General features: G+C 44.3%; 1 protein-coding gene across 3 annotated transcripts in view; it reads left to right on the top strand.

Annotated features, from left to right (window-relative positions):
- MTMR2 (myotubularin related protein 2) overlaps positions 1–21390 on the top strand; it is an 83661-nt gene that overhangs the window by 15831 nt on the left and 46440 nt on the right. For 2 of the 3 annotated variants that reach the window (XM_054015608.1, XM_054015609.1), the window contains exon 2: positions 8368–8473. The exons of the other annotated variant lie outside the window; for it this stretch is intronic. In XM_054015608.1, coding sequence (XP_053871583.1) covers positions 8368–8473 — 106 coding nt within the window. The remainder of the gene's footprint in view (positions 1–8367; positions 8474–21390) is intronic. 3 annotated transcript variants of the gene reach the window in all.

Consider the following 21390-nt stretch of genomic DNA (forward strand, 5'->3'; position numbering starts at 1 on the left):
TAAGTGCTTTTCAGAATTGTGCCATTAAGGGGCTACTGCGTAGTCACTGGGATCCTTGCGTGAATGAGGGTTTAGGCCAGAGGTGGGCAAACTACGGCCCACGGGTCACATCTGGCTCAAACTGGAACGGGTGCAGAGAAGGGCGACTAAGATGATCAGAGGAATGGAAAACCTGTCGTATGAAAAGAGATTAGAGGAGCTTGGGTTGTTTAGTCTGACAAAGCGAAGGCTGAGGGGGGATATGATTGCTATGTTTAAATATATCAGAGGGGTTAATACAAGGGAGGGAGAGGAATTATTCCAGTTTAGTACTAATGTGGACACGAGAACGAATGGATACAAACTGGCCGGGGGGAAGTTTAGGCTTGAAATTAGACGAAGGTTTCTGACCATCAGAGGGGTGAAATATTGGAACGGCCTTCCGAGGGAAACGGTGGGGGCGACGGACCTGTCTGGTTTTAAGATTAAGTTGGATGAGTTTATGGAGGGAATGGTTTAATGATAAAACATAGTAGCCAAGGAAAACCAAGCAATGGTACATGAACAGCATAATGGCCAACAAGGGTCAGGCTAGAGACTCTTGCCTATATGCTCGGGGTATTACTGATCGCCATATTTGGGGTCGGGAAGGAATTTTCCTCCAGGGTAGATTGGCTGAGCCTCTGGAGGTTTTTCGCCTTCCTCCGCAGCATGGGGCAGGGATCACTAGCAGGAGGGTCTCAGCCGATTGAAGTCACTAAAACACAGGATTGGGGACTTCAACGGTAGAGTCCAGGGAAGGGTCTTGCGGCCTGCAGCATGCAGGGGGTCAGACCAGATGATCATAATGGTCCCTTCTGACCTTAATGTCTATGAGTCTATGAGACCCTCCTGCCCGGCCCCTGAGCTCCTGGCCCGGGAGGCTACCCCCAGCCCTTCCCCTGCTGTTCTCCCTCTCCCGCAGCCTCAGCTTGCTCCACTGCCAGCACAATGCTCTGGGCGGTGGGGCTGTGAGCCTCTGGGGCAGCGCAGCTGCAGAGCCCGGCCTGACCCAGTGCTCTGTGCTGCACGGTGGCAACGGCGTGGCTGGCTCCAGCCGGGCGGCGCGGCTGTAGCGCCGCCAGCCACCAGTGCTCTAGGCAGCGCAGTAAGGGGGCAGGAAGCGGGGGGGTGGGGGGTTGGATAGAGGGCAGGGGAGTTCAGGGTGGTGGTCAGGGGGCGGGGGTGTGGATAAGGGTCAGGGCGGTCAGAGGGTGGGGAACAGGGGGTTGAATGGGGCAAGGGTCCCAGGGGAGCAGTCAGGAAGGAGGGGGGGTTGGATGGGGCGGCGGCGGGCAGTCAGGGGCAGGGGTTCTGAGGGCAGTCGGGACAGGGAGAAGGGATGGTTGGATGGGGCAGGGGTCCCGGGGGGGCCGTCAGGAATGGGGGGGGTTGGATGGGGCGGCGCGGGGCAGTCAGGGGCAGGGATTCCAGGGGCGGTCAGGGGACAGGGAGCGGTGTGTGTGTGTGGGTGGGGGGGGATGGGGCAGGGGTCCCGGGCGGGGGGGTGTGGGGGTGGCACGACCCCTTCCCCTAACCGGCCCTCCATACAATTTCCGAAACCCGATGCAGCTCTCAGGCCAAAAAGTTTGCCCACCTCTGGTTTAGGCCCTTAGTAAACTGCTAAATGGGAAACATGGATTGAACAGCAAGGTGGACTTCTTGTCTTCAGGCCAGCACTGGCTGGGTGGAACAGAGTAGAGGAATGGGGTTCTGTTCTGATATGACCCAAACTTTCGTCAATATTTCTTTTTCCTTCTGTGAAGAAGAGAGAGGAGCAGGGAAGAGTGTTGAAAGGGAAGTGTTGCCATCTTGGATGTTGAAAATGAGCAGGGAGTGCTCAATAACTCTGTTTATTTCTGCTTTAAAAGAAAGTACGCGAGGTACTAGAAGTGCTCCTATGCATGGTCCGACTACAAAATTCAAACCAATTGGATGCCAGTTTTCTGGCATCTGGAATTTCCAAATTAAATTGTTTTTGCCACTAGTCATGATTAATTTGCAGTTTTCACCTTGCATTTTCAGGATTGCACATAAAGAGAAACTTTGAGGAAAAACAGGAAGAGAGGAAATGGAAAGTATATTCTGCAGTGCTTCTCTCCTTTATGACCTCTGCAGCTGAAACAACATAGCACAGTGCTGCATTTTATCACCTGTTTTCCATATCAGCTCAGTGGCTGCAGAAAGAAAATATACAGTGAAAATGTGTGAGCAGCTTATACCAATTAGTATCCGAGCAGCTGGTACACCTCTGCAAGCAAAAAGCAGGTACTTGTTGCAGCACCATGCAGGAACATTCATAAAGAAAGCATTGGAGAATCAATCTGGCATCCTATGAGGTTATTTTGCTTGCTTTCCCCATGAGAATGAGCCTGGCAAAGATTTTCAAGCTTGGGTACCAAATTTAGTGTCCTAACATATTATTCAGTCACCCTAAATGAAAGTGGCCCTATTTTCAGAAGTGCTGACCACCTCCACCCATCCCATTGAGTTCACTAGAAATTGAAGATGCTCAACACCTTTGAAAATCAGGTCAAACTTATATTTAGGGGAGCATAAATAAGGATTTAAGAGACTAATTTTAGGCACCCAAGTTTGAAAATTTTGGCCATTATTTTTTCTTGCAGAGAGACAGAGGCATCTGTTCCACTTTCACCCTTCAGAGGTTGAACAAGTATAGCAGAAAAATAAAGTTTTGGACGGTTTCCTTGGGAAACATCCCATCCCAAGCGGCACAGGATTGGTTGAGGCTATTGGTCTGCCACATGTATGCTTTCCTGTGTTTCTGCTGATCAAGAGGTGGAAACAATTAAGATGCTGCTTAGGAAATTACCATTAGCGTAATTACAAGTCCTGATGGCTGATTCATCTTACACAGTTTCTCACAGGGACAAAGTAGTGTTATGACTTTACTCTAAATTCTTGCCAAAAGTTGTTACAGTGCTTGAGCTTCATATAAATCGGTAAAATTTGTTTCCACAACTTTATTTTCAAAACCTGTGTCCTACGAGGAAAGGTTATGTTGTATACTTGGGATGTGAAAAAAAAACATAGGTTTCTTCTGTGAAAATAAAACCTTTCTGAAATTCCCCTAGGATATCTGTTTCCTTTGGAGAAAAATCTAAATTTCAGACTATTTAAGTACAAAAGATATCCAAATAGATCAATTTGCCTGCTACAGGAGAAGGCTAGGTACTATATGGGGTGAGATTTCATTACGGCTTAAACCAAAGGCGGCACGCGAGCTGATTTTTGAGTGGCACTCACACTGCCTGGGTCCTGGCCACTGGTCCAGGGGGCTCTGCATTTTAATTTAATTTTAAATGAAGCTTCTTAAACATTTTAAAAACCTTATTTACTTTACATACAATAGTGTAGTTATATATTATAGACTTATAGAAAGAGAACTTCTAAAAATGTTAAAATATATTCCTGGCATGCAAAACCTTAAATTAGAGTGAATAAATGAAGACTCGGCACACCACTTCTGAAAGGTTGCCGACCCCTGGCTTAAACAGTGTGGCAATCTGCATCAAGTTTAAATTTTCTTTTTTCACCTTCAAGGTCCTTCATAATTTGACTAACTTCAGCTTCTATGTCCTTCCTTCCTTATCTGCTCTTATTCCTTATTGCATCTTCCCATCTTCACACTGCCAGATTGTATGCTTCTTCCAAACAATATCGATGCTTTCTTCCGCACATGGAATGCCCTTACTGAACGAGTCTGGAGGGCCCAAACCCCCTCCTCCTTCCAATCCCTTCTACAAGAATGTGAACTAATAACGGGTAAATAAATGGGCAAAGCAAATAACTGATAATACATTTTTAAAAATCACTATATGTTTTATTTCTGCCTTCACCGTTTGTGTGTGGCTTGCTTTTTTAGATTGTGAGCTCTTTGGAGCAGGGACTGCATCTTATTATGTTTGGAAAGCATCTAGCCTCTTGTGGGTAATCCTAGTAATGATCAGCACCCTACCAACAGCTGAGCCACTGAATTTAGTTCTCATTATAATTCCCTTATTAATTGCATATATCTGCTCCCCATAGCCCAGGGCTCAATAATGAGGGTAAATATTAAAAGAGGGCATTGCGGACTCCGTCCTCTGGACAAATCTTGGTCTAATTTATAGTTAAAAACCTGGCCTTTAGAAATGCATTTAACTGTTCTGCCAATGTAAAATATAATTATCAGGATGAGGAGTAGACTGTACATCGGTGGTAGGCAGGGAAAAATTAGGATCGAAATAGCAAGAATACCCTGAAAAGTCATTCTTGGTCATTTCCCCAACAGTGCCTTTGAATCACTGCGGGGATCTCTGTTCCCGTTTAATAGTGGTAGCAAAAAGGAAGTAGGCAGAGCAGCTGGGTTTTGGAGCTTGGGGTGAGCAGAGGTTAGGAGGTACTTGGAGACTGAGGTGCATTCTAAAGGATCAGTAATATAATATTTAGCACTTCCAAAGAGCTCCAGGTATTTTGAAAACATTAGTGAATGTAGCTGCACAGCATCCTTCTGAGGGGTCAGAAATCTAATTATTCCCATTTCACAGGTTTATTTATATGGGGCCAGATCCTCACATGGTGACGTAGCCCCGTTGACTACAGTGGAGCTGTGCTGATTTACACCTGCTGAGGTCTAGCTGTTAGAGTTCGCACACATACATGGCCATCCTATTTTTTGGGTGCCCCTTCCAATTTTCAAAACCAGCAATTACACAGAACCATTAAAATCCACAGCCACCCATCCGTACGCTCACAATTCACCCCCATCCCATATTGCCATTATTCCCCAGGTAACAAATTCCTCCCTGACATCCTCATCTCTGCCTCCCCCCCCCCCCCCCAATAAAATAAACATAAAATGGACAGTTTTACAGTGGGTCTGGAAGGCTAACAAATCCTTGGGAGTGAAGGCGCATTGCCCTCCTAGAGAGTGCCCGGGCAGCAGCTCTCTCTGTTCCATATTAAGGAATCTCCACCTTGAGTGCCTCCACTGATTGTAACTGCAGTAGTGTGGAGCAAGAAGAGAGGGGGTCTGCTGGGTAGCCTAGACCCATGTTATTTAATGGTTCAAACAAACATCTTGAACTCAACCCAGATGCCCACAGACTGCCAGTGCAGCTCCCAGAACACTGGTATAATGTGCTCCCGGTGCAAAACACCACATACCAGGCAGGGCTGGATTTACACCTTATGCACCACTAGGCACAGCATCTTCTTCAGCGTCTCCTCCCTCTTCCCCCCCCCCCCCCCCGGCCTACAGCTGACCTTTGTGTTTTCTGTAAAAAATGAAATGAAAAGAAATATAAACACAGCCTCCCCAGGAAGGCACAAGACCCTCGGCCATGCATGGTGCTCCCTGCCTGAGCTGGGGCACAGCCCACCTATCCCAGGCGAGATGCAAGTGGGGACTGTACCTCTCCACAAGGCGAATGGTCCCTGGGTGTCTTCCATCCCTCCTGCAGCCCGATGCAACAGCCGTGCTCTGGCTCTGCCTGTGCAGGTGAACGGGGTGCTGGTCACGCTCTTCCCTCTCTCTCCCCTGCATGGGGCAGAGGCAGCAGGCGGGCGAGATTGGGAAAGGGCTGGGATGCTGCCCACAGGGGAGCTGTATGTATTAACTTTTAGGCACCCCTAAAATGCTGGTGCCCCTAGGCACATGCCTACTGTACCTAATTGGAAATCCAGCCCTGATAGGCAATTTGCCATGTTCCAGCCTAATCGCAACTTCTGAATGGGCCCAAGCAGAGTGCCGTACAGTGGTCTAATCTCAGGGTGGCAAAGACTTTGATACGCTGGAGAGATGACAACACAGAGAGGTTAAATAATTTGTCCAAATCACACATAACGTCTGTGGCAGACCTAAGAACAGATCTCAGTTCTTCTCATTCCTGATGTGTGTGTTAGCCGCAAAACTATCTTTCCCTTCAACGAGTATTAGGCCACATGGCTTCAGGTTTTTTTTTTTTTTTTTGCCACATAGGAGAACTCCAGGTTAGCTAAACCACTGAAGGTAATAAATGTGGTGTGTAAAGGGACATCAGGTTAATTAGTTTGCTCAGTGAAGCCGTGTCAACCCAAACCTGACTGATACTGATAGGAGGAAGAATGTCGTGAGCCAACTGAGTTTAAGTTCTTTGTTAAGTCAGTGTTTGTTCCTTAGCTTCATTTCAGTTCAGTATTAATGACTGATGAGGAGAATAGAGGCACTGAGCCAAACACATGCAACCTATGTATACTCTTCAGAGCTGCCTAATCCAGCTATATCATAAGTGTTATTTGCTGTGTATGCAGGGTAGGTTTTTCAAAAGTGCTCTGCTGTCACTGATGTTAGGCCAATGATAGATTGGCACTTTTGAAAATTTTGCTTAGAATGTGCAAACATTTACCTGCATTAAAAACCATTTGGGACTAAGCATGATCAACAAATACGAAATGCTCTTACAATCTCAACTGAATGTCCACTGCCTTGTCCCTTAGGTAGTCATTTCTCCCTGTGCAGAATGAGCATAAAACTCTACCAGCCAGATTTGGTAGCATTTTACTTACACTTTGCATCAATGGACACAAAATGCAAGGCAGTGGAGAATCTGGCCCCTACCATATAGGTCTGGTCTCAAATGCAAGGAACTGAAGAAAGGAGAACTGGAAGTGATATTAATGATGGGGACTTTTGCATTTAAGTGACACTTTTTGGGATGACTCCCATAACTGAAATGTTGATGCTGATGGGTGATAGGTGGTGGGAGAGGAGAGTTAGAAGAGGTGGCATTGTGTGCCCAAGGTGTGTACAGTGCCAGTGAGCTGATGTCTGTATAAAGCCCTGATCCTGTGAACCTTTACTCAGGATTTGTCCACACACAAAGTCGCACCAGATGAACTAAAGGTCTGATTATTATTTTTTTTAAGCCAAATTAGTTAAACCTTTGTATATCCCTGGAAGGCGCAAGCCAAACTGGCATAAACCAGGCTTAAACTGATTTAAGAGGGTCCATCAAGGGGTTTGCACTGGTTTAACTAAACTGGTATAAGCCAATCAGTGCACGCTGTGTAGACAAGGCCTTGCACAAGTAAGGCCATGCCTATGTGAGGGAATGTTGTGGGATTGGGCTTTACATTATTTTTTTTCCAGGACTTTGCTTCATTTACTGTCTGTGAAGCACTGGATATACAAGTGGTTCTACGATGACATCCAAAATACAGCATTGCCTTAGTGTATATTAATTCCCAGAACTAAGTAGTTTGGAAATGAAGTGATTGGCAGTCCAATGATGTACAGTAAATAAACCACATTGAATTGTGTCTTAAATTCTTATTTTAAATAATTTATTCTTGAGTCCATTTTTGAAACTTCAAATGAAAATAATTATTCATCACCTGGTGGTAGGATAAAAAGTTACCATTGCATTTTTATCCTTGTAGCCAAAGTATTTACTCCTAGCCAGAGCCACATTTGCTGTAGTAATCCCTCGCTTTTTTTTAAATGTCACCAGTGTAGGATTTCCCCAGACTTGAAAGCAGGGAAATTGAATGTTTTTTGTAATTTGATATTTGTTTGTTTTATCAGTGAAAGAGTCAAGTAGCAGAAGGAAAAAAACAACCTGTGAGACCGGTCTCCAGACCTATCTGAAAGCCTACACCTAGATGTTTCCAGCATGGGATGTCACGTGCTCAACTAATACAACAGTTGATGGTGACATTAAGGCTGGACTTTGGCCCTTGGCCGAAGCTAGGCTTGACCCCTGCAAGCTGTGTGTGCAAGTTCTTTCTCCCTACACAGAGCCCTGCTGAAGTCAGTGGGGCTCCACGTGGACACAAGGTTCCACCCATATGGAGTTCATTGCTGCATTGGGACCTTTTGCTACAGTTGCACAGCATTTCAGGAGTGCTAATGCAAGGTGTAAGCTGTTAAGGTTATAGGGAACGTTGCAGCGTGAATATACAGTGTAACAGTACTAATTTTATTTATGCACAGCCATACTGGAGGGACAATATAGAAAAACAGGATGATGCCATGATGTTATAGTTTGTCAAATAGTGCTACATATCACCAGGGATGTACGAGGATCTAGGGGAAGAGGCTGTTGTAGTGCATGAGAGTTACACTAAAACCCAAAGGGACAAAGTTACAATTGATGGAAGAAACTTTTAGTTTGTTCTGCTTTCATTTTCACTGCTTCCATGCTAAATCTGTGGTCAGGCTGGGGGTGTCTTGCACTCAGGATCCTGCCTGGTTTTTATCCCGTAGTAACACAGTAACCTCTCTTATATAAATGTTTGAAATTGAGGCTTTTCGCTTTAGTTAGACTCAGAAATGCACAAGTCTGACGTGTATTTGTCTCTTTGTAGTGCTTCCACCTCTCACTCGGACCAGTCAGTGCATACAAAATCTGCTTCGGTTGTGTCATCAGATTCTGTCTCCACCTCCACAGACAACTTTTCTCCAGATTTGAGGGTACGTATTCCCTTTTTTGAGGCTACAGTGAGATCCCCAGTACATTGTCTGGTGGTGGCATAAGACTTCAGCCTCCAGATTAATAGCACAGTTTATTTAGCAGGAGCTGGGGAGGGATACAGAACCCAACAGCTGACATAGGAGTTAGTTTGATCTCTATACCATTGCTTCCTTTGTTACTGAAAAAACAGTCTTGTAAGTGGTCCCACATTTGGGACCAGACTTTCAAAAGAGTTCAGCTTCCAAGAGTTCAGTCCACCTAAATAAGGGCCAGATTCAGCACCCAGCTGCTCTCACAGCACCTTATTTTGGTGCCTAGATGGAAGCTGATCCTCTGAAAATCTGGCCCCATTTGTGAGCATTGAACTCTTGAAATATCTGGCTGTTAACATCTGTCTTAAACTAGTTTGCACTGGAATGATCACTGACAAATACTAGCTGGTACTCCTAGTAATATAGACTTCTCCTCCAATAAAGACCTCTTAAATCAAAATGTCAAACTTGGGTACCTAGAGCCAGGCAACTAAATCCATAACTGGACACCTAAATACGTGGTCTGATGGCCTGGATGCTGAAATGTACCTGCAGTTCATACTGAAGCCAGTGGGATTTGTGGGAATATCCAGACAAATGAGGGGCTGTGTCACCACTTGCCCTGCAACTTGGGGTGCCTTACAATACTTTGCAGCTGTAGCTTCCACCTGGGCCGCTCACAAATAGCCTGCCAGCATGCAGGTCACACCCCGAGTATGTGTATGGCTACAGCTCTGGTCCAGCAACTCTGACCCCAGCTGCCTGACAGCAAACACCAGCCACACTCTGGCTTCCACCAGCCTTCGTAATTAATTACCGTGTGATCCAAACATACTCCCAGTCTCCAATTTCCCCCCAAATCTGTGTGTTCTGCACTGTCCAGCCTTCTCCTGGACAACCCAGACATATTAGGTCCATTGCCTCTCTACGGGGATCAACATACAACAGTTTGCTACCTTAAATGAAATTATGCAAACATTTCACAACACTGGATTAATTTTAATAAAACAAATGCATTTAACTACAAGGAGATATGTTTTAATTGAGTAAAAATATAAGCCATAAAGTCAGAAATGGTTACAAGAGAAATAAAGATAAAATGCTTCCTAGTACTAAACTTAACAAATTAGATTTTGTTCAAGGTGAAGTCCCTTACCACGTTTTTCCATTAACATTGCTGACCCAACTCTCAGGCCAAGATCTGCTCCCAAAGTCCAATGGCTGTTTCTTTTGTCGTCTTAAGTGAAAAAGAGAGATGGATAGGGAGAGAGAACTTGGTGTGTTTTTGCCCCTCACTTTTATAGTTCAGTCACACTTTGAAATGCATTTTCCTGAGGGTTACCTTACCCCTAGTTAAAGTTCATTCCAAGGGTAAAGAAGACTATGGTGAAAGAGGACGCACACTGTTTCTTCTCACCTCTGTTTGCTGAAAGGCAGATCTTTCTTGTCTCCTGTCTTCCCCTCTTGATATCTGAGGACCCTGTTCACAACTTATACGTAAACTGAGGTAAACACACATTTTTGTGTTTAAGACTGTCTTGACAGTCCTAATTGGGGCTACGTGGTTTTGAACCTGTGCTACCAACATTATTCAGGGGGAATTCCTGACTTTACATATAATGTTGCTACACACATTTCATCATGGTATTATTGACCAGTGAGTTATTAGTTTTCAAATGATACCTCACAAGGCGTATTTTGTAAAAGATTATTGCAATGGGTGCTCAGCACTTTTGAAAATCAGACCATTTATTTCGGTACTTAAAATTGGTTACACATTTGTTTAAAGTGTGTACTGGTTTGAGATAGATTTTCATGTACCTATAATGGAGGATATTGGTAGAACCATTAATAGCTTTCAAAGTGTGGCCACTACTTTGTAGTTAAGTTAATATCATTTTCATTATTTTTAGTATTTATTATTTATATGACAATAGCATCCAGATGCCTCAGTCAAGATCATGGGCCCATTGTGTGAGATGCTCTGAGAACCTGTATGAAGACATGGTCTCTGCCCAAAGAAGAGCTTAAAGTATTGCCAAAAGTATTTAAAAAAATCATGCATCTTCCTTAAAAACCATGGGATTTTTAAAAAATAGGGATTTGCTTATTTTCCTTCTAGTTTCTTTTCTATTCAGCGTTCATGTTCTCAAGCTTGTCTGCAAATATAAGGTCTAGAAACTTCTTTTTTTTTTTTTTTTTAAATGAAAGCTGAGATTCTCATCATCAACAAAACTCCAGGAACTGGGGCTATAAAACAAACACCATATGCTCACAATAAAATTGTAAGAGTTGGCAAAAGCAATACAGGCCTTTTTCGTTTTTATACTGTGGCTTGTGTTAAGTTTAGTCTCAGTGCTGTTTTGGCGAGTGTAATTTTTTCCACGACTGGTATCTTTCCACAGCTAACAGAAAATCCCCTAGTTTTACTATTACAAGGACTTGATTGTTTCCATTTGAAGAAGGTACTTGACTCTTTGAGGCTTCTCAGCCATTTGTACTTAAACATTAGGCTGCCGTTTGAAAATTAAACATATGTTCCTATTTTCTGATGATAATTTTCATGTCTTTAGTATCTTCCATCTGAGGGTCCCCATCTGCAACACAAGCACTCATGAATTCATCCTCACAACAACCCGATAAGGCAGATAAATATGTAAATCTATAGCTTCCCCCACTGCAAAATAGGGATGTTGAAATAAGGAAGTTAAGTGATTTATTCATTTTCAGAACTGGGATCAGATCACAAGACATTCTGATTCCTCGTCTCATTGCTTAGACCATGCCGAAGATTGGAAGCTCTATTACAACTTTAACTGCAATTATATCAAATTCTTATTCATTCCCTCAATTCAGACCATGCAACTCCCACTTAAATTAACCAATGTTTGATTTGTATGTGTGCATGCCGGTGTGTGTGTGTATGTATGTATTGTGACGTTGCACTCTATATGATTTTATGAAAATATGCTAATAAGTGTAAATATAACGTAACTGGAATATGCTTCATGCAAAAGGTTTCTTGTAAGGTATTATTACAAAGCTTATAATCTACTGAGTGTGGTCATCCTATTTGTATGAATGTATCACTCTTGTATCTGAAACGAGAAATATGAAATGTAACTCTGAGGTCTTATTGTAGTTATGCAAAGTGTAGGCCATTAATGGTGGTTTGGAATCTAGATGGCTTCCATCAACGAGGACAATTGACCGTGGATGGCTCTGTTTGCTTGCAGGTCTTCCTGTGAGTCAGGCTGGGAGGAATGAGGGTTTGAAGTCTTACAGTGACATGTGATCATGTCATCTGAACTGGAATCCATCTTTAACCTGGTGCTTTTCCATTTAGAAGGAGGGGTGGGAACCCAGAGAGGGACAAAGGAGTCCCGCCTTGTGCAAAAGATATATAAGGGGGTGGAACAGAACAAAGGGGGTTGCAGTCATGAGAAATCCACTAGCTACCACCTGAGCTGGAACAAGGGCTGTACCAGGGGAAAGGATTGTGCCCAGACTAGGAAGGCGTCCAGTCTGTGTTAGAAGCTTATTAAAACATCTCGGAGGGTGAGATTTTCATCTGTAATTACTTTCTTACTGTATTAGGCTTAGACTTGCGTGTTTTATTTTATTTTGCTTGGTAATTCACTTTGTTCTGTCTGTTATTACTTTAAACCACCTAAATCCTACTTTTTGTATTTAATAAAATCACTTTTTACTTATTAATTAACCCAGAGTATGTATTAATACCGGGGTGGGGGGGGATGGGACAGCTGTGCATATCTCTCTATCAGTGTTATAGAGGGCGAACAATTTATGAGTTTATCCTGTATAAGCTTTATACAGGGTAAAATGGATTTATTTGAGATTTGGACCCCATTGGGAGTTGGGCATCTGAGTATTGGAGACAGGAACAGTTCTTAAGCTGTTTTCAGTTAAGCCTGCAGCTTTTGGGGGACGTTGTTCAGACCTGGGCCTGTGTTTGTAGCAGGCTAGCGTGTCTGGCCCAAACCAGGCAGGGCACTGAAGTCCCAAGCTGGCAGGAAGAATGGGTTCAGCGGTAGTCTCAACGGCAGTCCCAAAGGGGATTTCTGTGATCCAATCCGTCACATGTATGTATGTATGTATGTATTCATTCTTGGGCTAAAACTACACAGATGATTGAGAGATGAGTGGAAAAAGCAGTAATGGACATGAAAAAGAAATTTCTATTGACCGCTTTTCCTCAACTGAAAGAATTCTCTTTAAATGGTTACTCTACTTTTCTGTCCTAATGCACAAGTTTAATGGAGATCAGCAAGTACTGTTGCCATTGAAAATGCTGTAAACACCTACTGTTATCTTGGAGATTATCTTCCACAAATGGAAAATCAAGCAGTACTTAACAGATTACTAAATACTGCTCTTTTAGGATCCAATCATCTAAAGTGCCTGGTGTTTTTACCTTCCATTCACTGAATTGGATGCTGAGGTCACTCAGCACCTTAGAGAAGGGGGCCCATCAGTGGTACCGCTTTAACGAAGCCCGTGTCATGAAAGGAGGAATTATCAGTAAGTTTACTAAACAGCCAATTTTATTTTCATTAATACCACTTTTGATCCCTTGTGTTTTGATTGCACCAGAGAATGTATTTTCCCAATAATTCCCTCTTGAGCAATTATCATGATGGAAGGAATTCTGCATCTGTGTCTAAATCTGAGATTGTGAAATCTGGTTTGTATGCTGGTACTTTTCCATCTCTTGGACCTTGCTAGCTGACCTTGTGATTTCCAGCTTCTCTTCTTACCAGAAGTGGTGTGGTGTTACCTTATTTTAGTGACAACATTGGCAGCTGTCTTGGCAGATATGTCCTCTCAAGTTTCATACATCTGTAGGTTTTTTTGGTTTGTCTTTATTTTTTGCTGACCACAAAAAAGATGGAAGAGTTTGCTCAATGGCTCAGTTAATTAAATCAGAACCAGAGGGCAAAGGGGTTAAATATGCCACCCTTCTTAGGTTTTTGGCCAGTAAGAGTGAGCATATTTTCAAAGAACTCAGCCTTGTTCTAGATTTTCTTTTTTTCTTTAGTGCATAGTGGTTTCTGCTGCAATAGCTAGTACTTAACTGCATGCTTTTGTGTTTCTATAAAAAAATAAATAGATTCTCCCCTCCCCCCATAAAATGCAACATTAGGGATGGGTATTTAAACACACACATTCAAAAATAAAGTCACTATGGCAGCATCACCTCAGCTACATTATATACACTTCAGCCAAATGTACAGACTTATTTAGAAGTATGGGGGAGGGAGGAAGGTGGCTTTTAAAATCTAAATAATCTTTACAATCCTCACACTATATCACACGCACACAATCCTCACACTATATCACACGCACACTCCAATTCCTAATTTCCCCCAAATGCCACTTCCCCTACTGTAGCCCAAGGGCAGGGAGTAAGAGAGTTAGGCTTGCCTACACTACAGAATTTTTGTCGACAAAAGTCAGCTATCATCGACAAAACAGTAGAGGTGTACACATTACAAAGCTCCTCCTGCCAACAAACTTTCTCACTTTGCCGACAAAGTAAAACCACCTTAATGAGAGGCATAGAGCTTTTTACAGCAAAGTTACATTGACAAAGTGTCAGTGTAGACACTGGTTGGTTATGTGGCTGTAAATGGCCTCCAGGAGGCGTCCCACAATGCCCATCCTGACTGCTCTGGTCAGCAGTTTGAACTCCGCTGCCCTGCACCCAGGTACACAGGCTTCTGTCCCTCCCCCTTTAAAGGCCCGGGAATTTTTAAAATTCCACTTCCTGCTTGCTCAGTGTGGACAGCTCACATCGCATCTTCCCAGCTGACCATGGCAGATTCACGAAGCAAACACTCTCCCGCTTAGAACACACCTGAGTTGTTGGATCTGCTGGTACTGTGCGGAGAAGAGGCTGTTCAGCCCCAGCTCTACTCCAGCCATAGGAACTTAGATACCTACGGTCAGATTTCTCCTGGCATGTTGGATAAGGGCTACAAACGAGACACACATCAGTGCCCTGTGAAGATAAAGGAGCTGAGGCAGGCGTACTGTTAGGATATCGATATTCAGGCCTGTCTGCAAAGGCCTATACTTTAAGAATTTAGGTGTATTCTTATCACTTAGCTAATTATAGAGGTATAAAAGAAAGAATCAAAATCACTGTCTGACGGTGTAAGGGCCTTTTCGTACTGTGACAGGCTGAGGCCCTGTTCTTAGGCTAAGGCCTTTGGCGAAGCAGCAGAGGCAGCCATAAACTGGGAAGTGTATGGTCACATCCTCACATCCCAAACTAGTCACATTGAAATAAGGTGCTATTGGCTGTTAGCAATATCAGGACAGGATTGTATTCCTATCACCTCCAGAGAAAGGGAAGAGCCTAGAAGATGTAAAAGGAAACTTGGTTTGATAGCATCCTGTCTGGCAAGAACTCACTTATCAATAGCTGGGATGTGAAATCCTCATTTCTGTATTGTTCTATCACTGTAGTCTCCACTTCCCTATTGTTTGTCTGTATAATCTCTGTCTGGTTCTGTGATTGTTTCTGTCTGCTGTATAATTAATTTTGTTGGGTGTAAACCAATTAAGGTGGTGGAATATAATTGGTTAAATAATCATGTTACAATATGTTAGGATTGGTTAATTAAATTTCAATAAAATGATTGGTTAAGGTATAGCTAAGCAGAACTCAAGTTTTACTATATAGTCTGCAGTCAATCAGGAAGTAAGGGGGGGAATGGGAACAGGGAATGGGGGTGGGGGAATTGGAATCATGTTTCACTAAGGGGGAGGGGAGAATGGGAACAGGGAGTGGGAACAGGGACACAGGCAAGGCTCCATGGTGTCAGAGCTGGAAAGGGGAACACTGAGGAAGGAAACTAGAATCATGCTTGCTGGAAGTTCACCCCGATAAACATCAAATTGTTTGCACCTTCGGACTTTGGGTATTGTTGCTCTCTGTTCATGCGAGAAGGACCAGGGAAGTGAGAGGGTGAAGGAATAAGCCCTCTAACACCTACCAGAAGGCAAGGGAGTCATACCGTTGATCTGGTGCTGTGGCGAAGACCTGCTGCTTCTATAAGGAGCTGGACACCATCCTCAGTGGCAAGCGCACCTCCGCCGCCAAGAGCCCTCTGAATACTTCGGCAGGGCTGGAGACCGCGGACAGTGGACTCAACCCCGAGGACAAAGATGTGGATGAGAAGGTCGAGTTGGAGGATGATATGGAGGACACGGCAGGGTCATCTGGTGGTGCAGTGAGTCAGAACCTTTTTTTCCCCACTCTGGAGGGGTCCAGTCAGTCCCAGCAGTCCGTCTCTGGTGCTGAGGCAGGAGAGGAGAGTCTGGTAAGTGATCTTTTGATGCTGCTCGGTTACATGAGGTAGAGCTGTCCTTTGCTCTATATATTCTAGAAGAGGGTGAAGGGATAGGAATGTACAAGACTAGCTGTGTTTGTGTGCTTTCACATTCCCCTGTGCAGCTAAGCAGTGCGCTGGAACAGTGTGTTAATGCACACTGAGATTTCACGGGAATCTTCCAGAGATCTCTAGGAAACTTTCCTGGAGGTACTCGCCAATCTTCTTCTGGAGGTTCCTTGGCAGAGCTTCCTTGTTCCTTCCCCACATTGTAGAAAACTTTCTCATGCCATTCGGCAATCACTTGTGCAGGGAGCAACGTGGCACACAGGTGAGCGGCATAGGGACCTTGTCTGATGCCATGCGCATGCAGGAGATGCACCCTTGCATCCTTGCTTACCCTCAGAGGTGACATATCAGCTTCAATGACCCCTGCCTGTGGAAAATGGTGTCAGAATTTACAATATTATCCCTCGTCGCCTGCAGTGATCCCCTTAAAAAAACACAGAGATCCTTTGCCCCATCTTCAGTGCTCTCTGCTCCCCCCGGGCTGAACTCACCATGTTCAGGGTGTTCGCCGAGCTGTGTGCTTGCCAACGGACAGTGAGAAACTGATTCATATTTTTAAAATAGGTGCATTTTACTATAATGATTTGATGCTGTGCGTGCACTAACAATCATGCTTCTGTTTATTGTTTCTTGTACTTCTGCAGATGTGGCCTTCATAGGAACCCTACACACCAGCGGAGCACCTCCACCAGTTAAGGAAGAGAGCAAGGAGAACATGTTTCGAGAGGTGCTCCAATTCTCAGAGGCCAAAAAACTGGAACGCGGGGCGTAGAGAGAAACTTTAAAAGAAAATGATAGAATAGTACAGAAAGGAGGAGCAAACTGAGATGTTGAAGTCTCTAATCAAGCTGCAGGCTGAATTCATGCGTGCTCATGCCCTCCCTCCCCCTGCAGCTGATACAGAACTACTTTCCATGCCATCCCCAAACTCCTCCCACACATTCCTTGCAATATCCCAGCCTGTCTCAGTACCCTGTTCACTCTACTCCTTCGGACAGATTCCAAAATGATAGCTGGACTTACATGCAGCTATAAGAGCCCACGCTGCCCTTCACTGTTATCTCCCTTCCCACCAAGCCTTTTGTGTGTGTTGTTAATTGGTATTTAATAAAAACATACTCTCTGAAAGATAACCAATCTTTATTTGTCTCCTACACACGGTAGTTGCTGCTGGAATTAATACACAATGGCAATTTGATCATTTGCTGAGTACAAATCCTGGTCAGGAATCAACATTTTCATGCAAGGCAGCAAGTTAACAAATCATGGCAGAGTGTCAAAATGGTGCCTCAAAGCCTCCCTAATTCGAATAGCCCTCCATTGTGCCCCTCTAATAGCCCTGGTGTCTGGCTGCTCAAAATCAGCCACCAGGTGATCTACCTCTGTGCTCTACCCCAGGCGCAACTTTTCACCCCTAGCCTCACAAATATTATGGCGTGCACAGCAGGCTGCTATGACCATGGGAATATTTTCCTCATTTAGATCTAACCTGTTGTAAAGGCAGTACCACCGTGTTTTTAATCTGCCAAAGACACATTCTATGGTCATCTGGTACCTGCTCAGCCTACTGTTCAAGCACTCCTTGCTGCTGTCCACATTTCCCATGTAAGGCTTCATGAGCCATGGGAGTAAGGGGGATGCTGGATCTCCCGGCATCACTATGGGCATTTCAACATCCCCCACTGGAATCTTCTGGTCTGGAAACAAACCCCCTGCTTGCAGCTTTTCATACAGGCCCGTGTTCCTGAAGATGCGTATGTCATGCACCTTCCTGGACCACCCCGCGTTGATGTCAATGAAACAGCCACCGTGATCTGCAATACCATAGAGAAGTATCCCTTTCTATTGATGTACTTGGTCGCAAGATGGTCCAGGGCTAAAATTGGAATATGCATCCCATCTATCGCCTCACCACAATTAGGGAATCCCATGCTGCAAAGCCGTCCACTATTTCACACACATTGCCAAGAGTCACAGTCCTTCGTGGCAGGATGTGATTAATGGCTCTGCACATTTGTGTTAACGCAGTCCGAACGGTGGACTTCCCAACTACAAATTGATTCGCGACTGACTGGTAGCAGTCTGGAGTTGCCAGCTTCCACACAGTGATTGCCATGCACTCCTCCATTGAGAGAGCAGTTCTTATTTTGGTGCCTTTGCACCACAGTGCTGGGGCGAGCTCTGCACACAGTTCCAGGTGTCTTTCTGCATCTGAAAGTTCTGCAGTCACTGCTCATCATCCCAGACCTGCATAAAGATGCAATCCAACCACTCACTGCACGTTTCTCTAGTCCAAAAGCGATGGTCCACCATGTGCAGCTGCTCTGAATGCCAAAAGTAACCTGGTGTTGTTTCTTTCACTGGCACACCTCTGATTCCTGTTCAGATTGGGTGCTCATGATGTACTGTATGGCCGGTCATGATGCATTCATAAGAGTGACAACAGTGGAGAGCAGTGGGACAGACTTGGTGGGCACGCAGTAAACGGGTCATTGAAAAATGCTGTGAAATGCAGTTGGAAGCCCATGGAAAGTTGGGATGGAAAAAACTGCATCATGGGACGTTGAACGCACGCTTCTGATACACTGCGATCCACTTCACCTTCCCACTGCAGAAACTCACTGTGGTGAGTAGCACAGTGGATAGCTACCCACAGTGCACTGCTCTCTTTGTCAATGCTAGAGCACCAACTGTGGACACACTCTGCTGACAGGTGGAGTGTTGTGTGAACATGCACAAGCAATGTAATTATACTGGTTTTTGATTGTCGGCGTAACTTGCGTCGACAAAACTGTAGTGTAGACAAGGCATTAGAAGCCACAGATACCAATCTCTGTACACCTTTAAAACTGGTGAAAATGCTCTGGAAACCTATAATAGGTGCTTCTTCCCAGTTCAGGATGGGGGGTGGGGCTCAGTCCTTCCCACAGCCGGAAGGTTGGGTAGGACATTGTGCATGGCTGTCTAGCCCCTGCTGTGCGAGCAGCTCTTGTCATTTCTGCCAACGAATGAGGACATGTTTCACAGTGGTCCCAAGTGCCCCAAGGGATGGTCCAGTTCAGGAGCTATCAAATGGCTCATGGAGTCTATTACTTTAGTTACTTTAGATACAGAGTGTTCACATAGACATTAGGAAGGTCCATCTCAATCACCGTCTCCAAATGGAACAGAAATAGCTTTAGTAGTAAATAGAATGCCTCGATGTAGCTTTATAACTTGTCTTGAGTTCCCAAGATGTCAAGAGAAGTATACGCGATACCTTCTCGCTACAGCATTTACAGGACATTTCTTGTTACCATTACCTTTTCCCCTTTATGTTCTCAGTTTCTATAAGCAGCCCGAGTAGCACAGGACTATAGAATAAATAGTGCTAACCCTCCATTATTTGCTGATTTTAGAATGATGAGCTACGAGAGATCAAAATATGAATGCAGCTAGTTTTATTGCTTGAATCTGGGGTCTCCTAAAACAGAAAAGCTTCTGTTCATGGCTACTGATTTTTTTTCTATCTGTTATAAAAGGAAGAGGTTTTGTTGCTATTTTTACTTTAATAGATTTTTTTTGTTTGTTTGTTTTTGTTTTGCTCTGATGTGCTTGGAGTCTCAGTTGCAGCCATCTTTATAATACACACACAAGGCCCTTTTTTCCCTTTCCACGCCATGGATATATCTTCTGTGGAAGGTGAGAGGATGATCTCCATGGCATTATTCCCCCTCTGCTTTGCCTGACCACTTGACAGTCTCTTTGGGGGGGATTCCTGGTTCTTGGGCTCCATGCCCGGAGAGGAGACCATAAGGGTCGGGACTGTGGGAGAAGGGGAGACTGCTGATCTCTGACATCATTCACCCTTCTCATTGCATCCCACCAAAAAGATCTTATCGTTTTACTTGTGTGCCTTCCTCATCCGTGTTGTGGAACCACGTCCCAGCCTGATATTTCTCCATACGGCAGGTTCAGGGGGAAAACATGTAGCAGGGGAATACCCAGTGTCATGTCCTCTGAAGCCAAAGGGGGCCAGGTGGGGGTCAGAAGCACTGGTACATAGGAATTGCCATACTGGATCAAAATCGAAGCCCCATCTCATCTGGTATCTTGTCTCTGATAGCGGCCAGTGCCAGATGCTGTAAGCAGTGGTTTTCAAACTTTTTGTATTGGTGACCCCTTTCACACTGCAAGCCTCTGAGTGTAACTCCCACCCCTTACAAATTAAAAATGGGGAAGGGTTAATTTAATGTAATGGGGGCTCGGACCTGTCAGCCCCATGGAGTTGACAGCTCCTGATCCCCATGTAATCACCTTGCGACCCCCGGAGAGGTCACGCCCCCCAGTTTGAGAACCCCTGTGTAGAGGAAGGTGTAAGGATGGGAGTAGATCACTAGACAGTAAGCAGAGGAGGGGTAATCTGCTGCCATCCTTATCACCAATAGTTAGAGACTGACGTAAGCCCTGAAGCAGTAGTTTTAATTTCCTTTCCACAAAATTTGTTATCCTTGATCATTCTGGATGTTCTTTATATCCACATAAATGCCCAGCCCCTTATGGAATCTTGTTAAGGTCTTAGCCTCCGTGACTTTCTGTGGCGATGAGTTTAATCACACATTGTGTGTGTGGGAAAATGTATTTCCTTTAGTGGTTTTGAATTTCCTACCTTTTAATTTTACCAAGTGTCCCCTTGTGATGGTGTTATGAGACAGAGAGAACAGAAGCTCCTGATCTCCATTTTCTAGACCATTGAATATAGTTTTATCATGTCCCCTCTTATTCATCTCCTTTCTAAGGTAGACAATCCCAGTCTTTTCAAACTGTGTTCATATGAGAATTTTTCCAGGCCCTTGGTCATACTTGTCATCCTCTGAACCCGCTCTAGTGCTGCAATAGCTTTTTTGAGATGGGGTGACCAATGCTGCACACAGTATTCTGGATCAGGCTGCACTATTGACTTTTATAAAGGCATTCAAAAATTATCTGTACCATTTTTTTTCACATCCTAACTTCTTCTTTGCTGTTTTGGCCACATCTGTGCACTGTCACACAAGCCAGAGTAGATGCACAGGGCTTCCACCTAGATGGTCCTGAGATCTGAAGAGAACTTGAGGGAGCATCTTATTTATTTTCTATTCTGAAAATCTTCTGTCTCTGTGTGGAATCGCTTATGTGGGAGACAATAGACACAAAATGCTTGGGGCCTGTGATGGTCTTATAAAGAAGGTGCCTTGTAGGAGCATTTGAAAAAAGCATCTTTCAGATTGTGAAGTGATTCTGCCAATCACTGAAAATGCACTTGTGGTGTGTAATTAAAGCATCACTGCTAGAATAAGCTGCTACATGGATCTATCACTCCTACCTCTGCTTGATCTCTTGCTCTGCGTATGAGTTAGCTCAATTCTAGAAATTAAATCTCTGTGGCAATGGAAAAACACTCTATTGTAGCTTCAGCAAGGCAATTTGCACTAGTGC

Source organism: Malaclemys terrapin, chromosome 1, assembly GCF_027887155.1.
Source record: "Malaclemys terrapin pileata isolate rMalTer1 chromosome 1, rMalTer1.hap1, whole genome shotgun sequence".
NCBI lineage: Eukaryota > Metazoa > Chordata > Testudines > Emydidae > Malaclemys > Malaclemys terrapin.